This window comes from Triturus cristatus, chromosome 6 (assembly GCF_964204655.1).
Source record: "Triturus cristatus chromosome 6, aTriCri1.1, whole genome shotgun sequence".
Classification (NCBI taxonomy): domain Eukaryota; kingdom Metazoa; phylum Chordata; class Amphibia; order Caudata; family Salamandridae; genus Triturus; species Triturus cristatus.
The window spans coordinates 346,381,728-346,398,251 of NC_140589.1; the positions used below are offsets into that span (position 1 = coordinate 346,381,728).

Below are 16,524 nucleotides of genomic sequence, written 5' to 3' on the forward strand. Positions count from 1 at the left end.
GCAGCCGACAGTATGGAGTCGAACCGCTCACTCAGCGTTTGCAAGCCAACACACAATTGCAGACGAAGGTCCCGCAGGGCAGCCAGAACGGAGCCGCATGTCAGGGGAAGCTGCGCCCCCACATCGGCAGCAATCCGGGACGGCACTGTGGAGCTGGAGTCAGGTAGAGGGAGGGCGAAGCGGGCAGCGGGCGAGACCGGAGCATCGCCCCCCAGCAGCGAGCAGGCAATCAACGCCATATTTTACCGCTGAACGGTACAGTGGCCAGGGGGGGGGTCGTAACAAGGAGGCAATTCCACGCAGGTCTGCGCCGCAACAGGTGAAAGCCAACAGTCGCTTCCCCTCCCTTGGACTCTCTTTGCAGCCGACTAGGCAATAGAAGAAGGGGGTCTGCAGCCTTCCACAGCGCGGGCCACAGAGCGGGGCAGGAGACCCGCCACACCGGGGCTTACCCTATAGCTCCAGCCCGTCAGGTGAAAGGTGAAGGAGGTGTCCGGGCGCCTCTCCCCCGGCTCATGTGGCGACAGTCCGTGGTGTGAGGCGGGATCGGGGCCGCGGGGCTCAGATTTGCGCCGGGGGTCCAGTGACTGCGGAGCTTCCAGGGGGCCGGCCAAGGCCACAGTAGAGCAGGGGTCCAGCGCGGAGAACAAAGGCACCAAGAACTCCGGCATCCGGGCGGGCTCAGGCTCCGGGAAAGCGGCGGCGCGGTCAGCGCGTCGTCGCGCACGTTGCACCTCGAAAATCGGCGAGGATAGGAATCAGGATGATAGTCCGAGGCCAAGGGCCGGCGGAGCCGGGCGCTCAAGCGTCTGCTCCGGTCGCCATCTTGGCTCCTCCTCTGTTTACCAAGTTTTGAAACAAGAGTTACCTGGTACATGTCATATTTTCACTGATTCTTGGTCTACTGCCAATGGACTGGCTGTTTGGTTGCCAACTTGGCATTCCCATAATTGGAAGTTACATTCCAAAGAATTATGGGGAAAAGAGTTATGGCAAGAAATTTGGGAGATGCTCCCACAGAGTACTGTTACAATCTTCCATGTGGACGCTCACACCCCGATAGATTCTCTTGACAAATTTTTTCATAACATTGCAGATGAGAAGTCTAAAATTGCTGAGGCAGTGGTGGACAGGCAAGATTCTGATATTGCGGGATTGGCGAAATGGGCACACCAGAAGGCAGGACATTTTGGAGAGAAGGCCACTAGCAGGTGGGCTGCTGATCGAGGAATTTATATTCCCTTAGATTTAATCAAAAATGTTATTTTACACTGCCCCGTTTGTCAGCATATCAGACGGCGTAAGGTGCCCCAAATTGTTAAAGGTCATTTACATCGCGGCAAACTGCCCGCTCAAATTTGGCAGATCGATTACATTGGTCCACTTCCCATGAGTAGGAATTGTCAATATGTTTGCACTATTGTTGATACATACAGTGGCCTGCTGGTAGCCCTTCCCTGTAAGCAAGCTACCCAATTGAATACCATTAAAACATTAGAATTAATTATGATGTACTATGGTGTGCCATTCCAAATTCAATCTGATAATGCATCCCATTTTCGTGGAAGATTGGTACAGGAATTCTGTGCGGAAAACAATATTGAATGGATATTCCATATTCCCTACTACCCACAGGCCTCGGGCCTGGTGGAGAGATTGAATGGCCTGCTAAAGGACCAGCTGCGTAAGTTAACGGATGACAAGTATAAAAATTGGCGAGACTTTTTGCCCCAAGCACTATTGATCTTGAATAATCGTCCTTTTTTAAATGCTGAATCTCCACTTATGCGTTTGTTTCCCCCGAATGTTGAGGCTATGCCTAATGAAATCAGAGAAACTGTGATGTATTGGGAAATTACTCCCGGAGCTTTGGCTCCATGTAGAGCGACCCCAGGGTCGGCAGGTTTAGACTTGCATGCTATGGATGACATTGTTATAAAAAGTAGAGATCGAGTCATCATAGAGACAGGTGTTGGTGTTCAGATACCACCTGGAAATTTCGGATTGATCGCCCCTAGATCGGGGCTGGCTGTAAAAGGCATTCAGGTGCTTGGAGGAATTATCGACAGTGATTATCAGGGAGAGATTAAGGTGCTCCTGCTGAATAGCAGTGAGGTTGACTTACTGATACATCGCACTGACCGAGTGGCTCAATTACTCATAATGCCTGTTTTCAGTGGTGTATTAATGAAAGGCACTGCTCCAACGTTGCTAACTGTACGTGGCCAGAAAGGTTTTGGCTCCACGGATAATCCTGGGGCCAGAGTTTGGGTGCAGTCGCCTAAGAATCCCCCTGAACAAGCAGAGGTCATTGCCACCGGTCAGGACAATACCATTTTGGTTATGAGACCAGGGAAAGATAGCTGGGAAGCGGTCCCGGCTGATAAATGTTATTTACGAGAATGATTAATGCCTGTATTTGGTTCTCTTTCAGATCATTCTTTGGATTGTTGCTGCAGGATGTGTCGGAGCCGGACTGTTTTCGGACTGGTACGACGAGAAAGGAGGGATCCTATCAGCCCGGGATGAACTGGGAACCCGAGTGTTGCGTTCCTTCGCTGCATGGGATTCATCATCGAACTTTTGGACCGCATTAGCTAAGAGGGTGACTGACGCCCCTCACTTCTGTTTGACACCGATGAGATCTGTACATGATATTCTGGCGACCTGTCTGGTTGCTGTCCCCGCCTCATTGGAAACTTTAACTCATATTTTTAATGTCTCGAAGGCCCGTCCCAATATTCTCCTGGGTGATTTTGCTACCCATGTATATTGCCCCCTATGTATTGAATTGCCGAACGAGCAAACCCCCATCCAGTCCCAAATACTTACTTATAATATCACACAAGGTGATTTGTGCTTCTTTCTTACGTGTAATCCTAGTGCGATCTCTGAATGTCTACGCCTCAAACTAAAAGGCGCCACTTCATTTACCGCTCACGAACGGACTTTGTGCTTTCAAAGGACACCGACCACATGTGTTTCAGTTCAGAACAATATGACTTGTAATAGTTTGGTAGTTACCCCCAGTCACTATCGCACGATGTTACTACCTGCCGGATGGCTTTTCTCATGTGGTAATACTTCCTGGCCATTTGTCCCTGCAAACATTTCCGGAGGCCCTTGTGCCATTACGAGACTCAGTTTGTTGATGTTCGCATCGCATCCGAATGCCAACTCTCGTGTGCTTCGAGATACTGTAATGTTACAGGAGGATTGTGACCCATCTTTGCATTTATATTCCAAGTCTGAATACCTTAGCTTAGCTGTTTCAATTATTGGTGTTCCTGCTTTGGCGGTTTATAATGCCAAATCTATTGGGAAAATGGCCTGCTGGATGGTGAAATCTATTAATCATACTTCTACAATTTTGTCTGACATGCTATTAGACGCCCAGGGTGAACGTAGGGCCATTTTGCAAAATAGAGCAGCCATTGATTATCTTTTGCTTAAACATGGACATGATTGCTCGGACTTCGAAGGTCTCTGTTGTTTTAACTTGTCTGACCATACACAATCCATTCGTGCTCACATCGACAAGTTGCGTGACTTAACAGAAGAAGTTAGAAAACACATTGACCAGGGCTGGTTTGACTGGCTCTTTAATTGGTTACCTGATATACACATGCTACGCCAAATATTAGGTGGTATTTTGATTGCTGTTGCTGTTTTGATTTCTATCTGTTGCTTTATTCAGTGTATTCCTTCATTACTTCAATTCTGCACACTTGGTACTAGACATAGATCAGTTATCTTTGTTTCATATTATTCTTCCACAGATGTTAGCTCCATTTAATGAATGTATAATAGACTGAAGTCAAGGGTGAAATGTACTGCTCGATTTTTCCGGTCTTATTGTGTTGAAGGGTGATTTAGGTGACTTCAGTCTCTTTCCATTCAAGTCTAAGGGTTAGAGTAGTGTATAGAGCCTATTTATTAGGCACTTCGACATGATCCTGTGTTCTTCCCCATAGATCAGGGTTTGCATACATATCCTAGGGGATAGATTCGTTAGCATTAGGGGTAATCTGTTCTGTAGTGAGGGTATTTCATGGAGCCGTGCTGAATTCAGGCCTGGTAGGCCTTAAACGGGAGAGACTCCATCTTTCCTCCTGCTCTGGCAGCTTGGGATGTTTCTAGGTCATAGGCAGTGTTTTAGTTAGGAGGTGTTATTCGCTTGGAGAGAACCGGTTCAGGCCGGCCCTTATCGAAGGATTGTATTTTTCTTCATGCCGAAGACACTACATCAGGCCGGCCGGCTGGGAACGTGTCCTTGGCACGGGGAGGTACAAGAATTTGGTGGGCGGCAGGTTACGGGCTGGAATTTTCCATGAGGAAATGCACATCTATATTAGTAAAAGTTTGAGGCAGATACTGGCACTTGCTTCTAGTCCATAGGCGGCACCTGGCCGTTAGTAGTAAAGCTGCTACTTATTCCAGGGAAGACAGATGACAAACTTGGAGGTGGAGAAAAACCGAGAGATAGATATTCCAAAGAGAAGAGAGTAGCCGATGAGGAAGAGGTCCCAGTGACTCGGAGAGGGAGACGGGAGTAAACCCGTGATTGCGGAGGTGTGACTTCCAGGCGAAGCCGAGGCGCAGACGAGAAGGGAACCTAGATGACCATTGAGTGCAGGCTACATACGACCAAGGTGATGTCAACCCCTTACTATTAGAGTGTACAACTTAATCTTTCACTTTTCTTTGCAGGTTATGTGATATGTATTATGTTCCGTGAGTGTGCATGTAATAACTAAATAAAGTATTCAGTTTGTAGTAAAGCAATATGTGCTACGTGTTCTTGTGTAAGAGGGTAACCTATTCTTCTAGTCAGCTGTGACTTGACATGAACAGATGTTAATCCTGATCAGGTAGGTGGTAACTGAATAAGGGAGAAAGGAGCCCTTCGAACTGGGGAACAAGTTGTGCTCAACTAGCTGTCTTTGTGTGATCTGATATATAGTAACACTGATTCCCTTGTTGTATGTCGTGGTAATTATAGGATGAACTCGTGCTAAGGCTGCCGTCTGGGCAGGAAGTCCTGGGTCCGTTTGGGACCGCGAGGCTGTGGCTGCCGTCTGGGCAGGAAGTCCTGGGTCCGTTTGGGACCGCGAGGCTGTGGCTGCCGTCTGGGCAGGAAGTCCTGGGTCCGTTTGGGACCGCGAGGCTGTGGCTGCCGTCTGGGCAGGAAGTCCTGGGTCCGTTTGGGACCGCGAGGCTGTGGCTGCCGTCTGGGCAGGAAGTCCTGGGTCCGTTTGGGACCGCGAGGCTGTGACTGCCGTCTGGGCAGGAAGTCTGTGGCTGCCGTCTGGGCAGGAAGTCCTGGGTCCGTTTGGGACCGCGAGGCTGTGACTTGTAGGTCTTGGTATATATAGTAGGAATTCCCTGTCCTTAGGTGGTACATATATGTGGTTATTTAGGTGTAAATAGGCCCTAGGGAGGGGGTAACGTTCTGGTTTGGGTTAGAGAGGCTCTGCTGAGCGGGTTCTATCTGATCCGAAAACCCAAGCAGAACAGGGACGTGAAGAACTATCGCCCCATTTCCCTGTTGGATTCCTCTGTAAAAATAATGAGTAGGGTACTCTTGGTTAGGCTGGAAGAGTGGGCAGAAACCAATGGCATTCTGGCAAACTGCCAGTATGGGTTCAGAAAGGGTCGCGGGACGATCGAGCAATGTTTGAATCTTGAACTCTTGATTGGGAAATACACCCAGGCTAGGAAGGGCTCTATTTATCTCTGCTTTGCAGATTTAAGTAGTGCCTTTGATTTGGTGGATCATGCTATTCTCTGGGCCAAGTTGATTGAAATGGGGGCCCCTGAGGGTATCATCTTTTTCTTGGCCCGACTTTATGCTAAACTTCGAACCAGTGTACGGTATGGTTCTAGTGGGGAGTGTACCACTAAATTTCGGATCGGGCGGGGCATAAGACAGGGGTGTGTTCTTGCCCCCCTGCTTTTCACCCTTTTTATTAATGAAGTGGACTCTATCCTACAGTTAGTAGCGGCAGACGCCCCTAGAGTTAATAATATTAATGTTCCGGTATTACTCTATGCGGATGAGGCCGTTTTATTGTCCAGGACCCCGATAGGCCTTCAACGCTTAATGGATGGGTTTTCACAGTTTATTACATCTAGAAAACTAGTGATTAACAAAACCAAAACTTATACCATGGAGTGTGGGACGGGGAAGAGTAAGCCTCATTCTTATTATATTGATCAACATAGGGTCAAACTAGTTGATAATTTTAGTTATCTTGGAATCACCTTTTCCAAGAACTGTAGCTGGGCCAGTGAGCATACTAGTGTCAGAGCTAAGATGGCCAGAAGCGCCAATGGGGTTTTTACTTTTGCCACTAAACTAGGGGACAAACGGATAAGTGATATGCTTAAGATCTTTCAGTCATGATGCCTTTCCACCGCCCTTTATGGGGCGGGGATTTGGGGCTTTGCCCCGGCTGGGTGTTTACAGGTGGAGGAGAATGTCTTTTTGAAAAAACTTTTTAATCTACCCAAATCTGCTTCAAATGACCTAGTTCACAGTGAACTTAGTATCCCATTTCTAAATGATCTGATTCTCCTGAGGCCATTATTGTTGTGGCGGTCAATCTGGCTGAAAGAAGAGACGTCTTTAAATAGAGCCATTGTTAACGACTGTCTCACTGCTGATAACCATTTAAAGATCCCATGGATTAAATATATTATCAACAGTTTTCAGGAGATCTATGGCATTGATATTAAAACTGATAGATTTGGGGCCACAGTAATTTCTAAGTCAGAAATGAAGCATATCTTTCTGCTGTGTAAAACTGAGAGACAGACTTGTAATACCGGCATTTTATCCACCTGTGTGCAATATAGCATTATGAACGAATTGAAGGGTTATCAACCATATTTAACCCAGGTGACCAGAGTCTCCCACAAGTTTGTTTTAACTAGACTCAGAATGGGGATTGTGCATAAATTGGTCGCATTCCCTTCCGTGAACAGGCAGCCTGTTGGTCCCTGTCCGTGTGACAACTTGTCAGCACAAAGCACTAAGCACTTTCTTTTGCTGTGTCCATTGTATGGGAACTTTCGTGTAGCTTTTTTAAATCCCATTTTTGTAAAGTTTGGTGTTAGGACAGTACATGATTCTTTTAAACTGCTTTTTAATCTGCATCATCCTGATATTGTTTTTTTACTGCAACATTCTTACTAAAAGCCATTAATGTCAGGAAAAGTATGAGTTTTTAAGTATTTATTCTCCCCTCGTCTGTATTATATGTTTCTTTTTAGTTATCTGCCGCCAATTGTGATGTTTCTGTATTGCTGTCAATTTTTATCATGTATGTGCTTATATGGACATTGTTTTTTGTTCCGAATAAAGCCTTATGAAATTAAATGGCTTCCTCAGACTGACCCTGTGTAGGGTCACCTCTTCAAAATCTTAGACCAGTCTTGAATAACAACTGACCACATGATCCAATCAGAGGGTCTGCTACTTTTTTTTTTATATAGGGCAAACTCAACCTGAAGGTATCAGTGCGCTTTATATGAGCACTAGTTGCGTTACAGACGTACACATTAATTTTTGTTAGACACTGGGAGGTTAAGTGATTTGCCCCGAATCACAGGATGTTGAGTGTTCCTGCCGAGAGTCGAACCCGGTTTCACAGCTTCGAGGTTGACCGCTCTAGCAGTTAGGCCACGTCCCCTCCCCTACTTTTGAATCCTGGGTGCCCCTTCAATCACAAGGCACATTTATTGCATGTCCACTGCGTGTCCAAAGCATGCAAAGGAGGATTTATTGTCTTTCCTTGTATCAGCTCGGGCTATTCCCCAGAGAGAAATTTTAATTAACTCTAGACCAGGGGGGCCTAACCATCTCCCAACAGAAAGGGCCCCTTCTAGCAAGGTTAGGGCAGCTAAACACAGATAAGAGTGAGTGTGTACCCCCCAGCCCACCAGGCCTCTTCAAGAAATTGGAAGGGGCACAGGGGAGCTGGAATGTCCAGCAAACAGCTCACATTACACACAATGGCTCCACTCACCATCCTTCCTCAGAACACCCACAGGCTGTCAAACACACATCAGGTAGACAAAGGCAACAGGACCACAGGCATGAGAGACTGCACAGACTTGCTGAGAAGGATGGCTACTTGTCCACCCTTGTTAAAATACATGGATGCAGATATCACTAACTATAGATTTTTTTGCTGCCACCACTGTCAGTCTATCACAGCCGTGTATACAGGGCAGCAGCCACTCTCTGTGAAACAGGGGTGCCCTATGCAAGCCTCCGCTTGACTTCAGAGCCAAGCTTTAGAGCGTCAGTCTATGTAAACAGGGAGACGCTCAGTGGACATGTATGATTGCCATGCTCACTGAGGTAGGGCTCTAGAAACCAAACAGTAACTTTTAAGTGACTTGCCTGGAGATCAGCATTAGGCAGGGAAAGCACTCTCTCCCAGAAGACTTCCCATCCCAAAAGTCCTTAACCTCCTTAATGTTATTTATAGTCACTTGTCATTGAATATTTATATTGTCATGCATATATATATTGGTTAAATGCACGTTATCATTTTATGTATTATATGCATAAAAGCCAACACACCCGATTTAGAAAGGGGCCGCAGGACTTTTATTAAAAAGAGGAGAGCCTTTGTTTTAGCTGTCTCCCGCTGAACATCACCAGCAGTATAATAAGTTAAAGGGAATTTAAATCCCTCTATTTTTTACTTTTGTTACTTATTTGTTGCACATGTCGGCAAGTAGGCAGAAAACAAAAAAAAACACCGATGAAAAATTAAAATACGCGTGAATATATTTGGTTGCGGAAGGAAGGAAGCAGGCGGACTGAGAGTAGCCAGTGCAGAGCTAATGAGAGGGATGGAACTGAGCTAAATTTTTATTAGAGCAGAGAAAAATAAAGAACGACAATTCGACGACCATTTTAAAGGTTGACGATAATATAGTTCTTACGACTGTTTTTAGCGAGTCTTCGATTAGAACAAAGCAAACGCTGAATATCTCAAATATATGCTAAGAAGATAGCACAAGGATTTTGCGAATCGTCTTTCCTGGAAATGTGCCTCGCGAGCTCCTGTAGCCGCGGCTCACGCCCGCCCCCTGCTCTGCCTTCCCTGGCTGCCTGCCTTTTGATTCACAAGAGTTAGGCAGAGCAGGGACTCGCCAGCTCCGGGGAGCGCTCTGCACGGGCGATCCGATCGTTCCATCGGGGACCAGCATGAAGTGAGCACGTCGCCCTCTGATGTCACCTCCAGCGCAGCTTTTTTCTTTTTTTTCGTTCTCTTTTCCCATTCTTTGAAATCTCCTTGCCGGCTGGATATATTTTTACATTTTTGTTGCTATTGTTTTGGATTTTCTTGGTAGTTTTTGAAGGGAGTCTTCTGGGTGATTGCTGCGCCTGATTACAGATCCGCCTTTTTTGCTAAAACGGAGGCCGGGGGAATACCGGCCGCCGACCGAAGCATCCTCGTCGTCTTTTCCTGCATCCTTCAGCCGCCTCCTGCACCGGAGGGATTATCACCATGGTGACGACCACCACCGGGTCCACGCTCCTGCAGCCCATCAGCAACGCTGTGCAGCTGCCCATAGACCAGGTAAAGACCCCCTTATTGTGGGGCTACGAGGTTCAGCCTAACTCGATTGTTCTCCAGGTCTCTCGGATAGGGGGCGGGCTAGGGGCAGAAAGCGAAGGGCGATCTAAGCGAAGGAGGGAGTTGGCTCTGTGGAATGTCATCTGGGAATGTGACTGAGACTTCGGTGTACATACATCAGGCGTTATGCATACCTCGAAGCATCTCTTCCTGAACACTATTAGTATGCAGGGACATCTGTGAGCCGTGCCATTCAAATCTCTGCAGATCTGTTGTCAGTCACTAATAATCCATACTCTGATTCGTGCTGTGGGGGTGAGTGTGTTCCAAATCACATACGAACATAACCATAACGGGTGCATTCGAAAACCAACGGAGACATGAGCACACACCCTTTTGCATTATTCAGCTGCATGCGCTTTGTAGCCCGAGTGTGTTACTGCTGCCTATAAGGGCATCCGAGTTGCTTTTAAGCTTATGCATTTTACTGCCATTGCATAGTCTCTTTTACCAGTCCAGTAAATAGTTTCACTACCTGTAGCATTTGTGTTCACGGTGCAAGGATTGAATAACTTTCCGAACTAATGCTTTTTGTAAAAGGAGTGTCCCTGAGTTGAAATACTGATTTCGAGACACTATTTTTTTCGATAGTCGAGTCACTGTTTTTTCAGTATTGGTCACTTATTTTTAGGTTCGAGTCAGCGAGAGCATGCGTCTCTCTTGCTGTACTCTGTTGTATACAGAAAGGGCTTGTTTCTATTTGTAATCATGTTTTCTGGTGCTCCAATAAAGATATTTAACCATCTTAAGGAGGTAGGAGCAAATCCACCATTGCTTGTCTGCGAAGGGGCTTTGAGTGGTGTTATTGTAAACAAACAGGAGTTACCACGGAAACGCATATATCTCCCACAACCCAGAAAGTGGCTTTCACATTCACTTGTTATTTTTCTGGCATGCTGTGTGGCAGTTGCGACTTCCTCACTAACCCCTTTGTTCGTTGCCGAGTAGTAAGTGAAAGGGCGAGTTGTGTGGGCCCGCAGCGTGGCCTCGAAACCTTCAAATCGACCAGTCAGTCCATCCCTTACAGCCACGTGCTGATTTGGCCATTATTAATTTTTAATTTTAAGTGACAGTGCCTGGAGAGAGCGCTGAACATGCCCCCCCGGGAGCCCCATTGGCGCAGTGGAAAGCCGAGACATACGGTTTAATAACGCCAAAACCCAAACAAAGACATTTCACATTATTTGCGATGCTTTTCCTGTCACAATACTGAACAATAAGTACCTTTTTAATGTTTTTAATTTATTTGTATTTTTGTTTGTCTTCTGCCTTCCCCTTGTTTTTTTGAAGTTCTCTAAATGTTTGTTCACATGGTACATGCTTCAGAGGGGGCATTGAAGATTTGAGAGTAAATGTTATTTCTTCTTTCAAGTTGCGCTCAATGTTTGTTGTATAAAGTGCCTTAGGCAGCGCTAGGCTGCTTTGAGGCACTCAGCCGGAAAGACTATTGAAGGGGCATTGTAGCTCACTCTGCATGTTTCTGAACTCTGCATCCTTCTTAAAAGATGACTTGTGCTGCTTGTCTAACTTTCGGTTGGTATGGTAGCAGTGTACATATGTGTAACCATACTTAGTTTAGCGGCGAGTCAGCTGGTTGGCGACTGGTGCCATTTGAATTTCATTTGGTTACAAGTGGCAGAGCGCAGCTTTCTTGTCGAGGTATTTTCTGATCCAGCTCTTTAGTTTGTCCAGGCCACTGTCCCAGAAAGACGTCGTTTGTTTCAACATTTTATCACATCGCGTGTTTTACATTGCTTCTGGATTGTCGCTTACAATTGATACCTTTGGCAGGATTTGACGAACTTCACCTGTTATTAATTTTTAGCAAATGCATATTAAATCGGTTAAGTGACCGATTTCTCAGCATTGTGCTGGAAGGGCCACTCAAAAATCGTGTGGTTTATCCATGCAGTGCTTCTTTAGAAATTAAAATATAGTAATCCGAATTATTATAACATAGTAGGGAATTAAAAAGCATATTTTATGATTCCATCATGTTTGTTTATTTTCTGAGTTGGTGGATTGGGCATGTGCCAAGTTTCTGTTCAAAATGTTGTTTTATTCTGTGTTGCTGATGCTTGTGTGTAGGGTGGCTCCACGATAAACGGTATGCAAGGGTACAGGTGCTTGTCTCTGTGGAGATATAGAAATGTTTTCATCCCATGTAGTCCAGGTCAGTAGCTCCAGGGCAGCAAACGCAAATATGTTTCAATGTCTTTGTTTGGAGTCCACCGTTGTCCCATCCTCATCGCCAAAAATTGTAGTGATCAGGTCCACACAAGTAGAGGTGGTTCCGAGAGGTTTATTCAAGATAGTTACAGGATCACAAGAAGGTTGGAACAAGACTAGGTCAGGACCCCACCAGGAGCAGCCAGCATGCTGCTCAGCCCAGCCAACTGTAAGTATTTCACTCCCAACATTCCATGTTATGTCATTACACCAAGATTCCAGTGGCAGGGCTAGAATAACATCGGTCAAGATACAACGTAGGGCCTATGTTACGCCACTGCTGCCACCTCTGAATGTCCTGGCAAATCGTGGATCAGTGCTTCCTGAAATGTCTGTAGCATTTTTTAAAATTCTTCTATGGAAAGCAGGGTGGGATAACAAAAAGGCATGCCAAAGCATTGAAGGGTGACTTGACAGAGCAAGGAGTGGGCTGCAAAACTTGTGGTGAGGTAAAAACTAGAGGGCTAAGAGGGTCAAGAAGAAACAATACCATAATTAATGAAAGCTGAGTAAGGAGGTATATCACATTAGGTTTCATTGATGAGGCTGTGGTTTCCAAGGGGCACATTGGAAGAAGTGCCTGCGATAAACAGAAATGCAGCTAATTTTCATATATGTCTAAAATGTAAAGATCAGTCTCCCTTCCTAAATGAGTGAATAGCGGGTTATGATGCCGTGGAAGGAGAAGGTCTGGTATTGAACATCAGTGGGATGGAAGGTCACTGCATTTCTCAACATAGCTGGATGAGGTAGGAAAGCACAAACCCTGTACTCTGGATGCAACAGGAGCAGCACAGGCAGTGTGTCATGGGCCCCAGTGTAAGGAAGAGTATGATCCTCCTGGTTACTGTTTGAAGAATAAAATACAGGAATAATCAGGGTTTAGTGGGCTTCTCAGACCTCTGGGCCAGATGCTGCTGCACCAAAGGAATCTATGCCCCTGAACAGAAATTATGCACTTTTCTACCCCTCATCAGAATCACCGCTGCCTATATACAAAAAGAATACATTGGGCAATTATAAAAGAGGGGACAGGGGAATTGGATAAGAGAGAAAATTGAGACACTGGATATCACCACTCTAACTCATCGCTTTGCTGGGCACTGACATCTGCAGCTCTAGGTGGAAATCTAAAACCAACAGGGCTATCCTAATAATCTGTAACTAAGGGGTTGCATCTAACTTTAACAGTGAAAAGGATATACCATAATAGTATAGATATGTAACCAACTCTGAGTTCTTGTGTGATGCTGATATTTCTGAAACCGAAGCATGACAAGATTTTATTGACTATTTAAAGGGTAAATAATCTTCTTTCTATATGGGTTGGAAACCAACCTTCAGCTTCATAAATGCGACCTCTGATTACGATAGGCTTAGTTTCTAGGTACGAAGCAAACACAAGGAGATGATGGACGGAGCGCTAAAACTTTTCGTGAACTCAACCACAGTCACTTTTATATCTGGGTTGAAGCCATCATCATTCTGTAGCTCACTTCACCACCCTAGTTCATACCCAGCCATATGCAAATCAGTATTTTTTTTTTTTTTTTTTTGTTTTTAAAAGTTTTTATTGAACAATAATTCGATTACAAGCACGGGCCTACAACCACCAGGGCCGGCCGCTAAGTACAGAATGAAATATACATTTATCAAAGCTGCAGTCGGTTCCCGGGGGTCGGCCCCGTAATGAGTCCGGATAGTTCTAGAGACACAGGAGACTTAGATCAAACAAACACAGAAAACTAAAAGAAAAACAAAAGGCGAGGCATAAAGACAAACGGCGCAGGTCAGGCTTCCTCCGGGGAACTCCAGGTCAGACCATTAAGCAGCACACGAAAGGAAGGAGTACCGGGAGGCTGGGGACGGGGGGGGGGCCAAGGGAACTGAACGTCAATATGTAGTCCTTCCAAAAGGTGCCCGGAACCGTCAAGGGTCAGGGGGACATGGCGATATCGGTGTCCACCAGGGGGGGCGTACAGATACCCCCGCGATAAGCATTCCATTGCCCCCAGATTCTGCCCCACGCCCCCGGCTTACCACGGGCAACATACACAGTCTTCTCCCTGAACATACACCAGTCCATATTCTCCTTCCATACTGACACGGTGGGCGGCCGCTGGGCACCCCAAAGCTGCGCTATATCTCTCTTGGCAATCATGTTCCCCAGGGCCGCCCACCGAGTCTGAGCCGCGCTATAATCATTGGGCTCCCACACATTCAGGACACAGCGACGCACCTCCGGCAGCAGCACAACCCCAGTGACCTGTCCCATAACCGTATGTACCCGGCGCCAGTAGTCCGCCACCTCGCGGCACTCCCACAGGATATGAAGAAAGGTGGCACTGAGCCCACAACCCCGCTTACAGAGCCCATCGTCGGAATATCCCATCGAGACCAAGCGAGGACCCGTCACATACACCCGGTGAAGAATTTTAAGCTGTACCAACCGGAGACGGGCTGGAATGGCGACCTCTTTGGGGGACGACAGTGCAGACTGCCAGTCCTCGTCGTCCAATTCCACCCCATCCCCCGTCCAAGCCTCCCGAAGGCGCACCAAGAGGTCAGCCCGATGATTAATCAGTTTCTTATAAATTAAAGAAATAGTGCTGTCCGGGACATGTCCGTCAAGTATGCGGTCCTCGAGGGGCGAGGAAACCGGGATCGTGGTCCCCTCTCCAAAGACCGAGAGCAGGGCGTGTCGAACCTGGGCATAGCGGAAGAACTCCCTGTCCGTAAGCTCATATTCGGCCTGAAGAGCCGCGAAAGTCTTAACCGCGCCCTTATGCCACAGGTCTCCCACGTTGCTGATACCAATCGTGTTCTACTGGTCAAACCCCTTCGTAGTCCAGAGGCTCCCCAGGCGATCGGAGGCAAACAAAGGAGTAGCACATGTCAGTCGCTCACCCCAGCCCGTGGCCGCAGTGGCGGCCCTCCAGGTCCGCACAGCAATCTTAGTAGGACCCGTAAGGGTCCGGCCAGCCGAGCGGGAGTACAGCGCCCTGTTATAGTCCCCGCCGGGAAGCAGGAACTTGTCCATCTCATACGCCGGGTTCAGGCCAGGCGCATACGTGGCATGGTTGATGGCCGAAAGCTGCGCGGCCCAATAATACCTGCGAATGTCGGGAAGCGCGATGCCCCCGTCATACCAGGGGAGAGTAAGCTTAGCAAGAGCAATACGCGCCCGCCCGTCCCACACCAGTCTCCTCTGCAGGCTCTCTACCTCCCGAAAGTAGGCCACTGGGATGACGTCGAAGGAATTCTGGAGTGCATAGAGGAACCTGGGAAGGGACATCATTTTGAACAGCGCGGCCCGACCCAGCGGGGAAAGGGGCAGCCTGCACCACCGGGCCGTATCCTCCCGCAACCGCCGAAGCGGACGCAGGAGATTCAGCTCATAGCGAGCCACCGGGTCCAGCGAAACGTATATCCCCAGGTACTTAAAGCCGCTCAGTGATACCTGGATCGGAAGCCGAGGCGGTAGGAGTGGAGGACCACCGGAGATCGGATAAACGCAGGATTTAGACCAATTGATCGTGAGACCCGAATTATTCCCAAAGGAAGTCAGAACGTCAAAGAGGACGTTGAGCGACTGCCGCGGTGAGGTGAGATATAGGAGAATATCGTCCGCATACAGCGAAACCCGATCTTCAAAGCCCGGGGCCCACCGGATCCCTCGAAGCGAGGGCTCCCAGCGGAGCCAAGCCGCGAGTGGCTCCAGGGCGAGAGCGAAGAGCAAAGGGGACAACGGGCATCCCTGCCTCGTGCCCCTGCCGAGGGCAAAGGGCCGAGAGACCCGCCCGTTCACCACCACCTGGGCCATGGGTCCCGTGTACAGGAGCTTCACCCAGCCAATAAATCCTTCCCCAAAGCCAAATTTAGCCAAGACAGCCCAGAGGAATGGCCACTCGATGGTGTCAAAAGCCATCGTGGCATCCAAAGAAACCAGCACGGCCGGTTCGGAGAGGAGCTCCGCCCTGGCAAGGGCGCCATGAAGACGCCGCAAGTTAAGAGCGGTGTTACGATGCGGGATGAATCCGCATTGGTCCGGATGAATCAGATCGCACACGACGCTCAACAGACGATTGGCAAGGACTTTCGCCAGGATCTTAGGCTCCGCATTTAGCAGTGAAATAGGCCGGTAAGAAGTACAGCGATCTCGCGGCTTGTCCTCCTTGGGGATAACGACTATCGTGGCCAAACGCTGATCGGCCGGGAGGGAACCCGCCGCCAGAGACTCACGGAACATGCGACTGAGGAAGGGCGCAAGCTTGTCAGGGCGCAATTTATATAGCTCAATGGGCAGACCGTTGGGACCCATAGCCTTGCCCGAGCGAAGGGAGCGGATCGCGGTCGCTATTTCATCCACCGACAAGGGGGCATCCAGCCGCTCACGGTCCTCAACGGACAGGCAGGGCAAGGCGATATCCCTCAGTAGAAGGCGAGAGTCGTCCTCATCCCTGTCAGTCACTGGGGAGTACACAGCCCGGAGGTGGTCGGCAAAACATTCCACAATCTCGTCAGGCTCCGTCACACACACACCATCCGCAGCACGCAACTCCGGGACCACACGATTCACTCTCTCCTTCCTGTCCAGCCACGCGATTAACTTTCCCGCCTTGTCCCCGGCATCGTA

The 16,524-nt window shown here is 48.0% G+C and overlaps 1 protein-coding gene across 2 annotated transcripts in view; it reads left to right on the forward strand.

Annotated features, from left to right (window-relative positions):
- MBOAT2 (membrane bound glycerophospholipid O-acyltransferase 2) overlaps positions 1-16,524 on the forward strand; it is a 1,094,556-nt gene that overhangs the window by 59,872 nt on the left and 1,018,160 nt on the right. The window contains exon 1 of one of the 2 annotated variants that reach the window (XM_085610736.1): positions 9,133-9,602. The exons of the other annotated variant lie outside the window; for it this stretch is intronic. Coding sequence (XP_085466862.1) covers positions 9,531-9,602 — 72 coding nt within the window. The 5' untranslated portion in view covers positions 9,133-9,530. Of the gene's footprint in view, positions 1-9,132; positions 9,603-16,524 lie in introns of those variants that run through there. 2 annotated transcript variants of the gene reach the window in all.